Source organism: Acinonyx jubatus, chromosome E2, assembly GCF_027475565.1.
Source record: "Acinonyx jubatus isolate Ajub_Pintada_27869175 chromosome E2, VMU_Ajub_asm_v1.0, whole genome shotgun sequence".
Classification (NCBI taxonomy): domain Eukaryota; kingdom Metazoa; phylum Chordata; class Mammalia; order Carnivora; family Felidae; genus Acinonyx; species Acinonyx jubatus.
Genome location: NC_069396.1, coordinates 51,259,648 through 51,278,786, shown reverse-complemented (window position 1 = coordinate 51,278,786; position 19,139 = coordinate 51,259,648). Strand labels below are relative to the sequence as shown.

General features: G+C 53.1%; 1 protein-coding gene across 1 annotated transcript; it reads right to left on the bottom strand.

The window, feature by feature from the left end:
* Positions 1 to 17,688: 17,688 nt before the first annotated feature.
* On the bottom strand, positions 17,689 to 18,556 carry INAFM1 (InaF motif containing 1). The gene has a single exon (XM_027037912.2). It carries the CDS (start codon positions 18,490 to 18,492, stop codon positions 18,061 to 18,063), a length of 432 nt encoding a protein of 143 aa, XP_026893713.2. The 5' UTR covers positions 18,493 to 18,556; the 3' UTR covers positions 17,689 to 18,060.
* Between the last annotated feature and the right edge of the window lie 583 nt (positions 18,557 to 19,139).

Genomic DNA, 19,139 nt, shown 5'->3' with positions numbered 1-19,139 from the left:
GGGCCTCAGGGAAGGTGCAGAAAAGCTCAGAGATCCAACTGGATCAAATCCCCCTGGGATCCTGGGGAGCAGGGATCGTGAGTGAGCCCCAGCCTCCCATCCAGGTTGCTTTGAGGCCCAGAGAGGTCCGTGGAGGTGGCCCGGCTGTTAAATCCTCCTGCCTGGCCTTTTGAAGTTGGCACCCCCTGAGCACAGCCATCGTTTCTGGCCTCTTTCTGGGTTCTCCCGGAGACACGTGGAAGCCTGGGGTGAGGAAGGACCCTACGTTGGTCTCTTGTGGCTGCTGTAACAAAATGCCACAAACTGAGCGGCTTAGAACCACAGAAATGGGGGCGCCTGGCTGGCTCGGTGGGGAGAGCCCATGAGTTTTGATCTCAGGGTTGTGAATTCGAGCCCCACGTTAGACAGTGTTTACTTAGAAAAGAAAGGAGGGGCGCCTGGGTGGCTCAGTCGGTTAAGCAGCCGGGACTTCAGCTCAGGTCATGATCTCTCAAAACCGTATGTTCGAGCCCCGCGTGGGGCTCTGTGCTGACCGGTCATAGCCTGGAGCCTGCTTCCGGTTCTGTCTTCCTCTCTCTCTGTCCCTCCCCCACTCGCTCTCTCTCTCTCTCAAAATTAAAGACACGTTAAAAAGAAATGCACCACCCCTACCAAAAAGAAAAATCGGAAAAAAAAGATTTTTTTTGACCCATCTCCACTGCCATGCTGCCGAAGCCCCTACAGAGTTCGGAGTGCGTTCCCCCAGGCTGTTACAAGTGTGGTATTTGTGTTTGGGGACCCACACGAGGGTGCACGATGTCGGGTTTTAGTGCCGCTACACGAAGCCACGGGTGTGGTCCAGGGGCGCTCTCAGCAAGGACTTGGACGGTCGCTTTCTGAGGATTTGGCGCTGGTAGGGAGGAGGTGCTGTCATACTGACCCTGACCTCAAGGGGGCGCTTGAGCTGGGAGAGACTCAGAAAGCCAGGCCCCCTATTTTTATTTTTTTTTTTTAGAATTTTGGACCAAAGCTGCGTATTGCCTTAAAGGACGGGTTCTTAACGTTTTCTCGTCTTTTTCTTTTTTTTTATATTTGCTTATTTTTGAGAGCGAGAGGGAGCGGGGGAGGGGCAGAGAGCAAGAGAGTCCCAAGCAGGCTCTGCACAGTCAGCACAGAGCCTGAGGCGGGGCTGGACCCCAGGAACCAACCAGGGAGATCGGGTCAGAGCGGAAGTCGGTTGCTCAACGGACTGGACCACCCAGGCGCACCCGTGGGTTCTTAATGTTTTCTGTGCCCTAGACCCTTGGTGAAGTTATGAACTTCTCAGAATTTTTTTTTTTTTTTTTTTTTTTTTTTTTTTTTTTTGCAACTGCTGATTTTGATGTAATTTCCGACTTAAGTGGAAGTGGCAAGGAGAATACAAGTAACTCCCGTGTGGCTTTCGCCCAGATTCACGCACCGTTGCATTTGCCCCCTGTGCTGGGCTTTCTTTAATATGCGCCCACTATATGCCTGGGGTGGGGGGGTGGGGGGGGACGCGGCAGGTAATCAATCAGGGTTCTCTAGAAAAACAGGACCAATAGGACAAAGAGGGGGCGCCTGGCTGGCAAGAAACAGGGGGGAGGGGAGGGAGAGAGAGAGTGAGGCAAGGAAGGAGGAAGAGAGGGATATTTGTCTTAAGAAATCGGTTCCTGGAGGGGCGCCTGGGTGGCTCAGTGGGTTGAGCATCTGACTTCCGTTCAGGTCACGAGCTCGCGGTTTGTGGGTTCGAGCCCCACATCAGGCTCTGGGCTGACAGCTCAGAGCCTGGAGCCTGCTTCGGATTCTGTGTCTCCTTCTCTCTCTGCCCCTCCCCCACGTGTTCTGTCTGTCTCTCTGTGTCTCTCAAAAATAAATAAAAATGTAAAAAAATAAAATAAAAAAGAAATTGGTTCCTGGAATTGTGGGAGCTGGCAAGCCATGGGAACCTGATACAAAGGTTCTGCGTGTGTGTGTGTGTAGATATAGATATATATAGATATATATCTTCGCCCTTTTCTCTGAATCACTAGAGAGTGAGCTAGAAACCCCATGCCTCTTTACCACAGAGCGAGTAGGAAATATAGTACTGATATAATCTGCAGTTCATGTTCAAATGTCATCAACTGTTCCAATAAGGTGCTTTTGTCACAATTTTTTCTTTTATTTATTTTGAGAGAAAGTGAGCAGGAGAGGGGCAGAGAGAGAGGGAGAGAGAAAATCCCAAGCAGGCCGAGCGCGGGGCTTGATCCCATGACTGTGAGGTCATCACTTTAGCTTTCTGAATAATGTTTTTGTGAATACATTTGAAAGCACCTATTTTCCCTCCTTTCAACAGCTTAATAAATCCATTCTTGGCTTGAAATCTGTTTACTTAATCATTTGCCTATTGGGATTAGGTGGTTTCTGGCGCTTTTGTTCAGACCACAGTGAGCACCCTCAGACATAATAAAAAAAAAAAAACAAAAAAACACACAACCTAATAGAAAAATGGGCCAGGGTGCCTGGGTGGCTCACTCAGTTAAGGGTCCGACTTCAGCTCAGGTCACGATCTCACGGTTTGTGGGTTCGAGCCCCGCGTCCGGCTCTGTGCTGATGGCTCAGAGCCTGGAGCCTGCTTGGGATTCTGTGTCTCCCTCTCTCTCTCTGCCCCTCCCCTGCCTGCTCTCTGTCTCTCAAAAATAAAGAAATGTTAAAAAAAAATTGTTTTTGTTAATAAAAAAATAAAATAAAATCTTTAAAACAATTTTTAAGTCCCATGTTACTTTGAATCCGCATTTCGTACTACCCGTGTGAAGCTGGCCAGGCCGAGCATGGGGCTGCAGCCACCACACCACGGACAACAGCCACTGGTGGCCAGCCACCACCCTGCTAGCTGTCACAGGAAGCCCAGAGCCAGACAGATGCTGGCCTTGTGTACTGGGGCTCCTCAGCGGTGGCCACGGGATCTTCTGAGGCAGGATGTGGTGGGCCCAGCCCCAGCAGTGGTTGGGCCCACACAACCTTCTAACCCTGGTCAGACGGACTTCGGGAACTTCCAGCCCCGGCTGAACCTGGAAACCAGATGGTGACAGGAAGTACCAAGGGGAAGCTGGGAGAAAGAAGCCGGAGGACACATCAGGCAGAGGGCCTCTTCTCGGTGGAAAACACCAGCAAGAACAACAACAGGGGCGCCTGGGGGGGCTCAGGTCATGATCTCGCGGTTCGCGAGTTCGAGCCCCGCGTGGGGCCCTGTGCTGACGGCTCAGAGCCTGGAACCTGCTTCGGATTCTGCGTCTCCTTCTCTCTCTGCCCCTCCCCCACTCACACTCTCTCTCTCTCTCTCTCTCTCTCTCTCTCTCTCTCAAAAATCAATAAACATTAGAAAATATTTTTTAATACATAAAAATGCACGGATACAAAGCGAATGGGTATCTCTGATCCTAAAATGCCGGTTTTAAGATCTTTTTTAATTGTTTACTAATTTATTTTGAACCCAATACGACAAAACCCATTTTTGGGGGCGTGCCGTCCTGCGAGCGTTGACAAAAACACCGAGTGGGGTAACCACCGCCGCAAATGAGACCCGGAACAGTCTCGTCCCCCGCCCCCCACCCCAGAAAATTCCCTCAGGGGCCTCTTTGCAGTCAGCCCCTCCCCCACCTGTAACCCCTGGCAACCGCCGTGCTAGTCTCCGTCACCAGATTGGCCTTTTCCAGAATGTCCTATAAACGGAATCATACCGTACGCAGCTTTCTGAATCTGACTCCTCCCCCTCAGCCTCATACGTTTACAACTCATCCCTGTCGCTGTGTGGGTCGCAGAAGTCCCCTTTAATTGCTGAGTGGCACTCCATCCTCCCACGACTCAGGGTGATGAGTTCGAGCCCCGCGTGGGGCGGAGAGACTCCGGACAAATAAAATCTTTAAAAGGTTTCACTGCTGCAGGGTGTCCGGGGAGCCGGACCGCTGGGTGATGTGGTTAATGTGTGTTTTTATTTTATTTTATTTTATTTTTAATTTTTTTAACGTTTATTTATTATTGAGAGACAGAGAGACACACAGCATGAGCAGGGAAGGGGTAGACAGAGGGGGGGACACAGAATCCGAAGCAGGCCCCAGGCTCTGAGCTGTCGGCACAGAGCCCGATGTGGGGCTCGAACCCACAAACCGTGAGATCATGACCTGAGCCGAAGTCGGTTGCCCAACCGACTGAGCCACCCAGGCGCCCCTGTGTGTTTCAATTTTATAAGAAACCCGCTGTATTCATTTTCTGTTGCCACGAACGACCGCCAACTGGGTGGCTTAAAGCGACAGCAGTTTATTGTCTCCCGGGCATGGAGGTCAGAAGCCTGAAATCAGGGTGAGGGCAGGGCAGGGCCTCGCCTCCTGTAGGGGCAGGAGAGGATTCACCCCTGCCTCCTGTAGCTTCTGGCGGCTCCAGATACTCCTGGCTCTTGTGGCCGCGTCCAGCCTCGGCCTCTGTCTTCACCTGGCCTCTCCTCTGTTCTGTCTTTTGTCTCCCTGTCTTTTTTTAATGTTTATTTATTTATTTTGAGAGAGAGCGAGAGAGGGTGTGCGCTGGGGAGGGGCAGAGAGAGAGAATCTCGGGCAGGCTCCCGGCCCAGAGCCCAGAGCCCAACGCAGGGCTCGAACCCACGGACCGCGAGATCGTGACCTGAGCCGAAGTCGGACGCTTCACTGACTGAGCCACCCAGGCGCCCCAAGTTTATTTATTTTTAAGTAACCTCTCCACTTGACATGAGACTCGATCTCACAACCCTGAGATCAAGAATCGCCCACTCCTCCAACCCAGCCAGCCAGGTGCCCCTTGTGGGAAGGTGGGGGGTGGGGGGGGCACACATTTGCAATCAGCTGAAAATCTGATATGAAGGCGGAGCTATTTTCTCCCCCCCCCCCACACACACCCCCACAAAAAAAGACCAAGTCTGGAAGAATGGGGAAAAAAATAGGGGAGCCTGGGTGGCTCAGTCGGTTAAGCATCCGACTTCGACTCACACACACCCCTCCCCCCCACACACACACACCCCTCACAAAAAAGGACTAAGTCTGAAGAAGGGGAAAAAAATAGGGGCGCCTGGGTGGCTCAGTCGGTAAAGCATCCGACTTCGACTCAGGTCATGATTACCCGGTTCATGGGTTCGAGCCCCACATCGGGCTCCATGCTGACACCTCGGAGCCTGGAGCCGGCTTCGGATTCTCTGTCTCCCTCTCTCTCTGTCCCTCTCCCATTTGTTCTTTATCTCTCTCTCAAAAAAAAAAAAAAAATACAAAATTTAAAAATATATATATGAAGAAAATGAAAATAGGACAAGATCTGGAGACGATCGCAATTTTGCCTGAGTTTCCCCCAAAGCGGTGATTTGACAGGTAGTTTATGCGGGGGTTGATCACGGGCAGCAGGAGTGAGGAAGTACAGACCAGAGACCAGAGAAGGGAGAAAGGCCATTAAAGGGTGTGTTAACGCCCACCGGTTGGGGGCATCAGGGGTTTGATCCTGCTGGGGACCCTGCGAGGAACCAGGCAGAACAGACCTCGGGATCTTCCCACCGAAGGGGGGGCGGGGTGGGCATTGATGTCATCACCGCTGCCCCCTTTGAGGCGGGGTCGCCCCAACCCCTCCCACTTCGGGGGCTGCACCTGGGGTCCAAATAAGTCCAGCGATGCCAGAAAAAGCCACAAGGAGACACCTCAGTGCCGAGCTGAGAGGCTGACCAGGTGCCGGAAACTGTCAGTCCCCGCGGGTGAACCCAGGCGGGGAGAGGCACCTGCGCTGTCTCCTCCCCGCCCCCCCAACCCCGGATGCCCCTTGACAATTTCTCTTTTAACCAGGAAATTGTCTCTGCTCTGGCCAGACGCTGTAATTCACTTTCTGTCCGCGGTTTTTTTTGTGGGTTGTTTTTTTTTTTTGGTTTTTTTTCTGACGAACAGAAATCAGTTTCTCTGCCTCACCTCTAAATCAATGCTCAAAGAAAACTAGTGTAAAACCGTCAAGTTTAAAGAGCACTGAATTGTTACCTTTTCTGAAGCGCAAAATTGTCGGCATCCCCAGGAGGCTCCAACCTGTCGGTCAGGCTTGGAAGAAACTCTACCCAATGAAGTGGAGCTAATAAGGCATGTAAAACAAGCATCCTAAATATCCGTGGAGAACCAAGAGAGGATATTGAAAATCTGAAGCAAGAAGAGGAAGTTATGAAGTAGAACCTAACCGGAGACAAGGGACATGAACGATATAATTACTGAAATAAAGAACTTAATAGGTGAGTCGAATGGCCGAATGGATACAGCTAAAGAATGAGTGAGCGAGCTGAAAATACTGTCCCCAAAGGCCTCCATGTGGGACAGAGAGGGAAACCCTAAGGAAAAATTAAGGTCTATGGATATAAGTAACAGTTCGAGGGGCACCTGACCGGCTCAGTCGGTTGAGCATCTGACTTTGGCTCGGGTCGTGAGCTCATGGTTCATGGGTTCAAGCCCCGCGTCGGGCTCTGGGCTGACCGCTCGGAGCCTGGAGCCTGCTTTGGATTCTGGGTCTCCCTCTCTCTCTGCCCCTCCCCCATTCCTGCTCTGTCTCTCTCTCTCTCTCTCTCTCTCTCTCAAAAATAAAGAAACATTAAAAACCAAATAAAAAAAATAATAAAATTTTTTTGAAGAATTCAGAATTCATGGAGGTCTTTGCCGTCAGATAAACCTTTGTATGTGACTGGCCATGTTTCTGACCTCTCCTCCCCCATCCCATCCACTTCTGTAAAACGAGGGGAAGAATGTTTAGTGCGCAGGGTTATTGTCAAAATATCATGACCGAATGGGAAACGCCTTAGTAGAATAAAGCTTTTTATTATTCTTATTTTTTTAAGAGAGAGAGTGTGTGAGTGGGGGCGAAGGGCAGAGGGAGACAAAGAAAATCTTAAATGTTTTTTTTATGTTTTATTTTATATTTGAGAGACAGCGAGCAGGGGAGGGGCAGAGAGATAGAGACAGAACCCGAGGCAGGCTCCAGGCTCCGAGCGGTGAGCAGAGAGCCCGACGCGGGGCTCGAACCTCACGAGCAATGAGCTCCGTGACCTGAGCCGAAGTCGGACGCTCAACCGACTGAGCCGCCCAGGGGCCCCCATAATAAAGCTTTTGAAATGACTATAATGCTTGTGGCAACTGAGTGAAGCTAAGGATGCCAAACTGAAGACACCTAGTCTCCTTTTAAATCCAGTACGTGTACCACTGAGTTCCTATGTGCTATTTTTCACGACTTTAATAAAGTATAATCGATGTGCCACACACAGCACGTATCGAGAACGAGGTAGGAAGGTGACACCCCCGCCACAAGCAAGTTAACAAACATTTCCATAGTGCCCAGAAGGTTTTTTGCGGTTCATTGTAATCTAGCCCTCCCTCTACCCTCTGCCCTCAGGAAACCACTGATCTGCCTTCTGTCGTAACAGATCGGTTTGAATTTCCTAGAATTTCGCGCAAGTGGAAGGGTAAGGTAGGAGGTGATTTCTCTCGCCCGGTGTCTTTCACGTGGTGTAATGTTCCGTATCCAATTCCTTTTTCTTGCAAAGCTGTATTCCACTGTTCGGTGGGAGAGGCAGAAACATGCCCCCGGGGTCTCCATGCCCCTGTAACTGACCCCCTCCAACAAAAACCCTGGACACCAAGGCTCAGGGGAGCCTCCCTGGTTGGCAAAGGCTCCAGGTGGGCGGCCGTGTGACCTCGCTAGGAAAAGCGAGCGCTGTCCATACGACTCCGTGGGGACAGACAACCGGAAGCTCACGCCTGGTCTCTCCTGGAGGCCGCGTGCCCACCTTTCCCCTCGGCTGACATTAATCTCTCTCCTTTCGCTCCGATAAATCACAAGTGTGATTCTAACAGCTCTTCTGGATTCCGTGAGCCCTTCTGGTGAGTCGCCAAACATGAAAGTCGTCTTGGGGACGTGCGACAGACGCACCTGTCTGGGTGCTTCTCAGCAACCGTGCCTCTCGGAATTTTCCAGAGTGTCCATTGGTTTCCATCTTTAGCTTTCTTTCCACTTCCCAAACCCAGATACCACCCGCCTCCAGCTGTCCATTTGATGACCACACTCCATGCTTCCCAGTTCTTAGTTTGCCTCTCCCCCTAATTGCACACCACCTTCCTGTCCCTTTCTCAGAAACGTTGTCCCCTCTTGGGGTGCCTGGGTGGCTCACTGGGTTGAGCACCCGACTCTTGATTTTGACTCAGGTCATGATCCCAGGGTTGTGGGATCGAGCCCCACGGCAGGCTCTGTGCGGAGTGTGGAGCCCACTTGGAATTCTCTCTCTCCCTCTCTCTGCCCTCTGCCCTTCCCCTGCTCACACTCACTCTCTCTCTAAAATTTAAAAAAAGCAAAGAATCTTTATCCGCTCTCTTCTTGTTGCGTTTCCTCCTCCTTCAGTCACCCCGAACTTCAGCGTTTCCTTCTCTCCATCCCTCTTCTCCCGGCCCGTGTCCACTGTGTCCCCGTCTTCCCCGCTCGGTGCCATGGTCTGTCAGTGTGGCTCCTCCCCATCTCTTTCTGTCCCCCATCACCCAGCCTTTGGGGGACTCTCCACCCCCTCTGTCCTTCTCTCTCTTGGTGTCTCTGAGATGCTTTCAAGGTAACTCAAGCCCTTCAACTTCATCTCCTCAGATGGGTCATTGGTCCTGCCTCCTTATTTTTTTTTAATGTTTATTTATCTATTTTTAGAGAGTGGGGGAGGGGCAGAGAGAGAGACAGAGAGAGAGAGAATCCCAACCAGGCTCCGTGCTGTCAGTGTGGAGCCCAACATGGGGCTCGATCCCATGAACCATGAGATTCGTCAGAACCTGAGCCGAGATCAAGAGTCAGATGCTCAGGGGCACCTGGGTGGCTCAGTCGGATGAGCGTCCGACTTCGGCTCAGGTCACAATCTCGCGGTTCGTGGGTTTGAGCCCCGTGTCGGGCTCTGAGCTGACAGCTCTGAGCCTGGAGCCTGCTTCGGATTCTGTGTCTCCTTCTCTCTCTGCCCCTCCCCCGCTCACGTTCTGTCTCTCTTTTCTTGCTCAAAAATAAATAAACATTAAATGTTAAAAAAAAAAAAAAAAAAAAAGAGTTGGACACTCAACTGACTGAGCCGCTCAGGTGTCCCTGTCCTTCCTCCTCTCTCTTGGCATGTTCGGCTCCCTCTGTCTCTTCTTCACTCTGTCTCTCCCTCTTTTCCTCCCCCCCCCCCAACCTCACAGTCCCCGTCCTTCCCAACCTCCCAAGGGTTCTGTCTCTCTCTCGGGACTTCTCTCCCTGCATTTGTCTCCATGTTTCCATCTCTGCATCTCTTGACGTCTCTTTGTGCCTCCGTTTCTCTTTCACATTCGGCCTCAGAGACAACCCCCCCCCCCCGACTCCCAAGTTGCCACACCTCCTTCCCCAGATGTCTCAGTGCCGGCTCAGGTTCCACCGCCCCCCCCACCCTCACTGTCCCCTCTGTCGCTTCCCTCTCTCAGCGTCCCTGCCCGTGCCCCCTGCCTGACAATCTGCCTTAAGAGTTGCCAGAATGACAAGCCACCTCTTCTCTCTGGATAAAAACCACATTTGTTTATTTTTATCACAGCGAAGTGCGGGCGTCAGCACGTAATCAAACAGAAAACAGAGAACATGAAACACTCTCCTCTCGGTCCTTATCAGGCTCAGGGCAAGCACTTCCTAAGTGTTCTACGCTGCTTCTGTCCCCTGCCAGCAAGGACACTTTTCAGTCCCCCACAGTCCTGAGCCCCAGGCCTCCTGGGGCAGCAGGGACAGGCAACAAAGAGCTCTCTCAGGCTCTGAGCATTGCTCTGAAAGAGAAGGGGTTGGGGCCCCTAGGGAGCTCAGTCGGTTGAGCGTCCGACTTCAGCTCAGGTCATGAGCTCGCGGTTCATGGGTTCGAGCCCCGTGTCGGGCTCTGTGCTGATGGCTCGGAGCCCGGAACCTGCTTCGGATTCTGGGTCTCCCTCTCTCTCTCCGCCGCTCCCCAACTCATGCGCTTTCTCTCTGTCTCTCAAAAATAAATAAACATTAAAACAAAATTTTTTAAATAATCATCATCCTAATAAAAGAATAGGCTCACAGTTGTCCTTTAGTGTCACAAGTAAAACAAACAAACAAAAAAACCAAAAAATTGGCCTCCAGTCGGTATCCTCTCTCATGGTCCTGTGGATGGACTTCCGGGCACTTCTCACTTGAGCCTCTTGAGGTCGGCTGGAGCTGTGCTCATCTGAAGGCCCAACCGGGCCGGACGTCCCAGGTGACCTGCTCGCATGGTTGGCCGTCGAGTGGGGGCATAGCTGGGATTTTCAACCAGAGAGCCTAAGCGCGGGCTCTCCATATGGTTTGGGCTGAGAAGCAAAGCCAGCAGTGAAATGGGGCGCAGGTTAGAGTCAGATCCCATGGCTTTCAGCTTCCCACCTACGCACCCCCCCCCCAACACGCACACTTTTTGCTCTGTAAATTACTCCTCAGCCTCTAGGGCACAATGTGAACATTTATGCCTTTTATACCCTCCCTGCCCGCACGGCCATCCTTTGATTCCCAGTTTCAGGTTTGAGCCCAGCGCCCAGGTCACCCACCCCCCATCCACCCCCTCATCCTATGGCGACGTGGGACATGGGACATGACCACCCGTGCAGATCCAGTAACCCTTCACAAGCCTTCATTCCGTCCGCCTCATCTCCTTGGAAGGAATGTGCCTCTCACCCCTTTATAGCAAGAGGCTGTGCAACTTGCTTGGCCAGTGGGATGAAGGCACACAGACCACAGAGGCTTGAGATGCACCATTGCAGTTGGGCTCACACCTCTGCCATTACTACGAGAAGGCTATTCCTGGGATAGGCCGTTGGTCCCAAGCACTGGATGCACCTGCCGGGGCCAGCCAGGATCAGCCCAGCCACAAACACCTGAGGGAGCCCAGCCAAGATCAGCAAGCCATCCAACCATGCGCAGCCCCAGGCAGTCCAACTCCATGGGACCCCGGTCGGTCGTACAGAAGTCAGCTAGGATCAACAGAGCCTTCCGGCCACAATCAGCTGACCCCCGGATGCACCCGCTAAATAAACATCCGTATGTGTACATCACACGCAGATTTGGGTTATTCTCGGACCAGAGTAAACGGATACATTAGCAGCAGTATAGCCGTGAGTCCGTCATCACTACATGATTGCAGTGTGACTAAGTGATAAAGAATTGTACCCAGAACCAGATGTGAAATGTACATGCCCCGGGGGACGCCTGGGGGGCCCCGGCGGTTAAGCGTCTGACTTCAGGTCACCGTCTCGAGGTTTGCATCGGGCTCTGCACTGACAGCGTGGAGCCTGCTTGGGATTCTCTCTCCCTCTCTCTCTCTCTCTCTCTCTGCCCCTCCCCCCCACTCACACACTCTCACACTTTCTCTCTCTCTCTCTCTCTCTCTCTCTATATATATATATTTGAAATGTACATGACCCGGAAGGCTAAAGACAGTTTTACAACTACATAAGTTTCAGGATGATGTAGCTGGAGGGGGAGTGGGTTTAAAAGGCTCATGCTCGGGACTTTCCGTGACTTGGCTGGAGTTCACCAAGCTTTTTTTTTTTCTTTTTCCAGAGGCTAGCTGACTTGTAACATTGCAACAGAACAAATGCAGAAGCAACTATAAGAACCCAGTTGTTTTCTATTGCCAGACGTTAAATATTCTCAGAAATGTAAAGTGATGTCACTCTTCTCATTACTTTTTTTTTTTTAATTTTGGAAAATACAGCATTTTTCATTCGAAATGTTATTTATGTTGGGGCGCCTGGGTGGCTCGGCTGGTGAAGTGTCCGACTTCGGCTCAGGTCATGATCTCATGGCTTGTGGGTTCGAGCCCCTCATCGGGCTCTGTGCTGACAGCTCGGAGCCTGGAGCCTGCTTCGGAATCTGTGTCTCCCTCTCTCTCTGCCCCTCCCCGGCTCGTGCTCTGTCTCTCTCTCTTGAAAATAAACACTTAAAAATTTTTAATACAATAAAATGTTATTTATGTTAAAACGCAATGAGTTTCCAAATGTCCATCAGCAGACGAATGGATGAACAAAATGTGACACAACGTGCATTCAGTGGAATATCACTCGGCCTTAAAAAGGATGGAAATTCTGATACACAATACAACGTGGATGAAACTTGACAACTTGATGCTAAGTGAAATGAGACAGGCACGGAAGGGCAAATATTGTTCGACTGCACTTAAATGAGGCACAGAGAAGAGGTAAATTCACAGAGACAGAAAGAATAGAGGTTGCCTGGAGTGGGGGAGGTGGGGAAATGGAGAGTATTGTTTGATACAAAGTTTCAGTTTGGGGAAATGAAAACATTCTGGAAACCCCGTGGCAGTGACGGTCCCACAACAAGGTGAATGTATTTCATGCCACTAACTGCACACCTAAAATATAGGACATGGCACATTTTATGTCCTGAAATCATTGTTTGCACTATATGCTAACGAACTTGGATGCAAATTTTAAGAAATAAACAATTTTAAAAAAAATTTTTAAATAAAAATAAAGAAATGGCCCCCCAAAATGTAGTTTTTACATTTCTTCTGGCCAAAGCAGGTGGGCGCCCTCTGGTGGGAGTACAGGGTATCGGTTGGCGGCGCAAAATTTCTCCGGAATTTTCAATTCTGAAGACGGAGGCAGAGATGAGGCAGCTGATATGAGGACTTTATTTCAGCAGATCAACTTTAAACCCTGAACTATGCCTCTTGTCGTGCACATTCACTCACACACACGCACGCGCGCACACACAATTACAGACACAACGAGACCCTTGCAAACGCACACAGACACGATCACACATACAAAAAACTCTCCCAAAGACCCACATAGGTACACACACAGAGGGACACAGGGGCGCCTGGGTGGCTCAGTCAGCTAAGCTTCCCGACTCTTGATTTCAGCTCAGGTCTTGATCTGAGGGCCATGAGTTCAAGCCCTGCCCTGGGCGTAAAGCCTACTAAGAAAAACAAACAAACAAAGAAACAAACAACAACAAAAACAAGGAGACACGGACACACGGACAGTCACTTACACACACGACACTGAAAACAGCGTATGATTAACAAAGGGGACTTAGTAGACCAGCGCCGTTCTCTATTTTTAAAAAATTGTAATGGAAAATGAGTTTCTTCCCAAAGCCATTAAATAAACGTTGAACAAGTAATTAAGATGAATCTCGGTTGGGCAGCATGCCCGACTTGAGGTCCACAATCCCTTAGCTGAAGTCCTTGGGGACAGACGCCTTTCGGAACTCAGAAGTGTTCCAATTTTAGAAAGGCGATTCTGAGCAAATGCCACATTTTATGTAACACTCCCAGGGGTCTGAGGCAGCCCCCTCCCCACCAGACATGTTAATATATTAGCAGCAACACTCGTGAAAGTTCACACCAACGGAGATAAATAAAGGGTGTAAATAATTGAAAGTTTAACCCCAAAACGGTGTGGAAAGATCATCTTTCCCTTCAACAAACTTACGAATTAGCGCCAGCCCAGAATTAAAAAAAAAAAAAAAAATGTAAATGACTCCTATCAGTTGATTTGCCACCATGTGAGACTGCGCCCAAACTACCCGCCCCCCCCAAAGAAACTGTTTTGGTTGTCACGGCTTTTTGGAATTCGGGACACGGGACCCTCCTCGCAGGCCCCTGGAACGTGCACGTACAAATGTTTCTGCCGTGATTGTGAATCTTGGATCCCGGCCAGGGTAGGCTTCCGGGAGGACGGCGACGCTTTGGCGCCCCCTCCTGGAAGTTCCAGCCCTTGCAGTTCGGCTGCAGCGGGGAGGTCTACGGCCTTGGGCCTGACCCAGCGATGGGTCGCGCGCGATTGGCCCAACCGTTTAGAGTAATCCCGCCGTCTCGCGCCAGGGCGTGATGGAACCCAAGCCTCAACCAACCGCACCTGACGGCCCCTGGCACAGGCACGGGGGTCCAGGTTTGTCATGTGACCTGCACTGATCCCACCAAGTTGAAAGAAAGCCCTTCAGCCCACCGGGAGGGGCGAGGCCTCCCTCTCTCCCAGGGATGGGAATGAGTTCCCAGGTGCCTCCGTCCGTGGGCACCCTGCAAAGCCCCTTGGGGGTGAGGCCGCCCCTAAGCCCCGAAAGAACTAGAAACACTGTAGGTCCCTGTGGGGGCCACCCAAGGGTGCTGCTCGGCTCTCCCTTTAAGAGACCCTGCTGCGGGGGCGCCTGGGTGGCTCAGTCGGTTGAGTGCCCCACTTCCGCCCAGGTCCTGATCTCGCAGTTCGGGAGTTCGAGCCTTGCATCCGGCTCTCTGCTGTCGGTGCAGAGCCTGCTTCGGGTCCTCAGTCCCCTTCTCTCTCTGCCTCTCCCCACGCATGTGCGTGCATGCTCGCACCTCCCCCACCTCCTCAAAAACCACCCCGCCCCCAGACTTTCTCCCTCTAGTCCAGTCCCTCCTCCCCTCCTTTTTCACAGCGATCAGATCAATGGAGGTGGTAATGACCGCACCGGACTTCATGCCCTGAACTTTACACTTTTAAACGGTTCAAGAGGCGCCTGGGTGGCTCAGCTGGTTAAGCGCCACGCTCTTGATTCCGGCTCAGGTCATGATCTTGTGGTTCCTGAGATTGAGTCCCCACGTCGGGCTCTGGGCTGACAGTATGGGAACCTGCCTGGGGTTCTCTCGCTCCCTCTCTCTCTCTCTCTGCCCCTTCCCCGCTCTTTCTCTTTCTCAAAAATAAACTTCAAAAATATATGCTCCGAAGGCCCAGGCAGCTCAGTCAGTTAGGTGTCCGACTTGATTTCGGCTCAGGTCATGATCTCACAGTTTGTGAGATTGAACGTCATATGAGGCTCTAGACCGACAGTTCGGGAACCAGCATAAGATTCTCTCTCTCTCTCCACCCCCTCCCTTTGGCTCGTGCTCTCTAAAATAAATTAAAAATTTTTTCAACAGAAGGAAAGAAAGAAAGAAAGAAAGAGGAAGAGAGAGAGAGAACGGAAGGAAGGAAGAAGAAGGAAGGAAGGAAGGAAGGAAGGAAGGAAGGAAGGAAGGAAACTTGTAGACCAGAGAAATTTCAGTGGTTTGCCTAAGAAGCTGAACAAAAGAAGGGCGCCTGGGTGGCTCAGTCGGTGAAGCATCCGACTTGGGCTCAGGTCATGGTCTCACGGTCTGTGGGTTCGAACCCCGCGTAGGGCTCAGTGCTGACAGCTCAGAGCCTGGAGCCTGCTTCGGATTCTGTGTCTCCCTCTCTCTCCGCCCCTCCCCTGCTCACGCTATTAAAAAAACAACAACACAATTTTAAAATAAAATGGCTCAAGTGGTAACTTTTATGCTATGTGTATTTCACACACACACTAAGATTTTGACCACCCACGTTTCCTCCAGGCCACTACCTTGTTCTAGCCACTGTCTCTCACCTGAACCATGGCCGTGGCCTCCTCCCTGGGCCCCAGCTTCCACCCTCGCACCCCCTACAGTTTCTTCCCACGCGGCAATCAGAGGGTCCCGTTAACACCTAAGCGGGCTCTGTCCCTCCTCAGCTCAAGAACTTTCCATGGTTCTACCTCATTCAAAGTAAAAGCCAAAGACCTCACGGTGGGTCTTTGAGGTTCTGTACAATCTGCCCCCATTCTCTCTGTCTCTCTCTCTTACTCTTGCCTCCCTTCCTGCTCTCTCCTTCACTCACTCTGCTCACTCCCTGGCTTCTTCATGGTTCCTTGAACCGGCCAAGCACCTGAGCCTCAGGGCTATCACACTTGTCGTTCCCATGTCCTGGAACACTCTTCCCGCCAGAGATCTGTATGCCCGGCCCTTACCTCTTTGGCATCTGCCCAGGAACCAGCAACTCCATTACTCCCTGTCACCCTGATTATCTTCGTCCGTTGTGCTTCTTGTTAACAGACATAACATGTATTTAAGTCACTCATCATGCTTCTTGTCTGTCTCTCCAGCAATAGGTCAGCTCCCTCGAAAGCAGGAAGCTTTGCCTGTTTTGTTCACCGCTGTGACCCAGGTGCCTAGAATAAGGCCTGGCACAGAGTAAATGCTCGGTAAGTGTTTGTTAAGTGCAAAATTAAGAGACAGTGACCAAAAGAGAGACTGAGAGATAAGGAAGACAAACAAAGATAGGAGAGGAGATAGGGCACTGGGGGACTGAGCTGGGGAAGAAATGAGAAGGGGGGACGGGGAGGGGGGAAGCAAGGAGAGGGAGGGAGGAGACACAGAGAGAGAGCTGGGGCGGAAAGCGACAGAGACTCAAGAGAGTGAGTCAGAGAGAGCACCGAGTGAGGGACAGAGGCAGAGACAACACTGAGAGATGGCAGGGAGAGACAGAGAGGCAGGGACGGAAGGGGGAGAGAGCAGGGTGGCGCGAGGGAGACACAGAGACAGGAAGAGAAACCGAGGAATGGGGAGCAACGGAGCTGGGAGAAGAGGGCAGGAAGCCAGAGAGCCGAGAGGGTTCAGAGATGCAGAGGGTCCCCACCTCCAACTCACCACTTGCTGGTGTCCAGAGCTCTGGGCCGACTTGACATCCCACGGGACCCAAGCTGTGGTTTTTTTAATCCCTGAGGGACAGAGGCGGGTGGAGAGAAGGAACGTGTGATGCCGTTTGAAAGGCTTTGGATCACTAGTTTATTTACTCTGGAAGTACTATCATCATCTTCGTTTCACAGGACCAGGAAGGTTGAGTAACCTGCCCAAGGTCACACAGCTAGGGAGAGGAAGAGCTGGAACTTGGATCTGGGCATCTTGGCTCCACGGTCAGTGCCCTATGCTAACCATAAAGGGGTGCTGGGTCCCTGAGTTCCCCTTCGGTTTGGTGACACCCTCTGGGAAGTGGTGCTGGACGGATAGAAGGGAGGAAACGAGGGACACAGAATGACTGACATTCTCAGCCCAGTCCATATCCACTGATGTCCCAGCCTGAGGGAGGAGGTTCAGTTTCACTCCCCTGGGAAAGTCTCCAGTTCAAAGGAGGAGGCTAGACAAGAAAACCACTACCTGCGTATAGGGTCCAATGCCCTGCCCAGAGCCAGGCCTCAGTGCTCTGCGGGGAGGGGACAGATTCAACCACTTCTGACTCTTTCGGCAGGCCTGGAATTTCTCTGCCTTGGTCCACCAGCAGCACTGCAGACCAGAGAGGTTGTACGAATCTTTAAAGGCAGCACAGTACTGGCTAACTTCCTCTGTGATTTCCAGGGAGGCACAGGCCCACCACCACCCCTGTCCACCCTCAGCTCTCAGACCCCGGGAAGAAGGCCTCACTCCCTCCCAGCAGCAATCCTGACATCTCAGGGGGACCCAGCCTCTCTGCCTGACGCTATAATCACACTAATCCCAATCCCCGAAGACCCCGATGCTTGTGCGAAAGAAACCATCCCACCTCTCCCCTCATCTGTGCTGGAACAGGAGTGCGGACTTGTCTGCTTCTCTACAGAGGCACTTGTCTTCTGCCCCAAGCGTACACAAAACTGCGAAGTCCTTCACACTGTCTGACCTTCAACTGCTCTGTTGCAGATAAGCCTCTTCTCCCCACCCCAAAGGCTAAGTGTTGGCGATGGGAAAAGAAAAACACGCCCGCCCAGGTCAAGGGAGAGCCCACCCGACCCACCCAGGGCAAAAGACACGAGGATCCGACGCCAGGAAGGCCTTCCCCTTACAAACTTGAAAAGAGAGACATCTCGAAAACAATACAACAAACACAGCACCAGGCACTTGGGGCTGGAGTTTATTGCAGGGGGGACATACGGACACGGAGATTCAGAGAGGAGGAGGGCGGGTTGTGGGCTCTGTGCTCAGAATCCCATGGAGGGGGTCAGAAGGCAGAGGTCAGGAGAGGGTCTGCCAGATGGCGGAGGACCCCGGTCTGATGGCAGAGGAGCCTGACGGCGGAGAAGCCTGACGGCAGAGGAGCGAGGCCCCAAGCCAGCTCCCCTTCGCTCCCCATTCTTCAGGATGACGACTCCGGAGACGCTGGGCGATGTCGTGAAGACGGAGCCCGGGCCCGACCGGGTACGGAGCATCCGCCGCGGGGGCGCCGGCCTCTCGAGGGCCGGAGATCCAGCAGGGGGTGGAAGGGACGGCTACCCGGGTCCTCGCCCCCCCGCGGCCTCCGGCCTCTCTCTGGGTGTCTGGCGGTGGTTCGGGCGGCGGCTGTGGTCGCTGTGGCGGCGGCGGCGGCTGCGCGGCAGCTCGAGCTGGGGTCGCGGCCCGCCGGGGGCTCCCAGGAGGCAGGAGATCGAGGCAGCGGCAGGCGCCGGGGCAGGCGGCGCGCCCGGGCGGGCGGCGCACGGAGGAGACGGCGCGCTGGGCGGCGGGCCGGCGGGGCCCGCGGGGGGCCGCGTGGGAACCCAGATGAGACCGTAGTAGACGGCGAGCAGCACGGCGGCCAACGAGACGCAGAGGAAGTAGGCGCAGACGGGGGCCAGGCGCAGCCAGCGGCCCCGCGGGCCCTCGCTCAGCCCGGCGCCACCCGGGCTCTCGCCGCCGCCGCCCACGCAGCTCGTGCCCCGCATCCCCGCAGCCCACTCCGCCCGGCGCAGCGGCCCGCACAGGCCCCGCCCCCGCGCCCTGGGCCCGCCCCCGCGCTCTGCATCTCCTTGATCCAACCCCGCCCCCGCCAGGATGATCACGCCCCCGCGCGGGCTGGTCTCCTCCGCGTCCTGGACCCACCCCCTCCCCAGACTCCAGCCAACCATTATCAAGCTAAGACTTAACTAGCGCCCTGACCCCACCCCCACTTGGCTCTGACCCCGCCCCAGGCCCGCAAACGCAGCTGGCAACTACTGCCAGGCTTCGGTGTGACGCCCACACCTCTTCAATGCGAACTCGCCCAGCACTTAGCCCCGCCCTCCTCCTTCTGGCCTCCTCCCCGCGCCCCAACCCCGTCCCCTTTCGGGACACAGACTTCTCCCAGGCATCGAAGCCCAGCCTCCGAGCCCCAAGCCCTTACGAGGTTCAAGCCTCACAAACCCCGCCCCGCCTTAGCCGCAGGTCCTCCCCGCTTCTAACTTGCCTTTCTCTGAATCACACTCGATTCTAGCACTCGAAGCCACCCTCTCCTCTCCTTGGATTCACACTCTCGAGTCCAGGCTCCGCAACTTTCCGCCGCCTCAGCCCATTGGTTCTAGCACCGCATTGACCACGCCCTCCACCGAGGACT

What these genes read in the sequence shown, in the direction of transcription:
- INAFM1 (XM_027037912.2), bottom strand. Translation starts at nt 18,492, where the DNA reads ATGCGGGGCACGAGCTGCGTGGGCGGCGGCGGCGAGAGCCCGGGTGGC.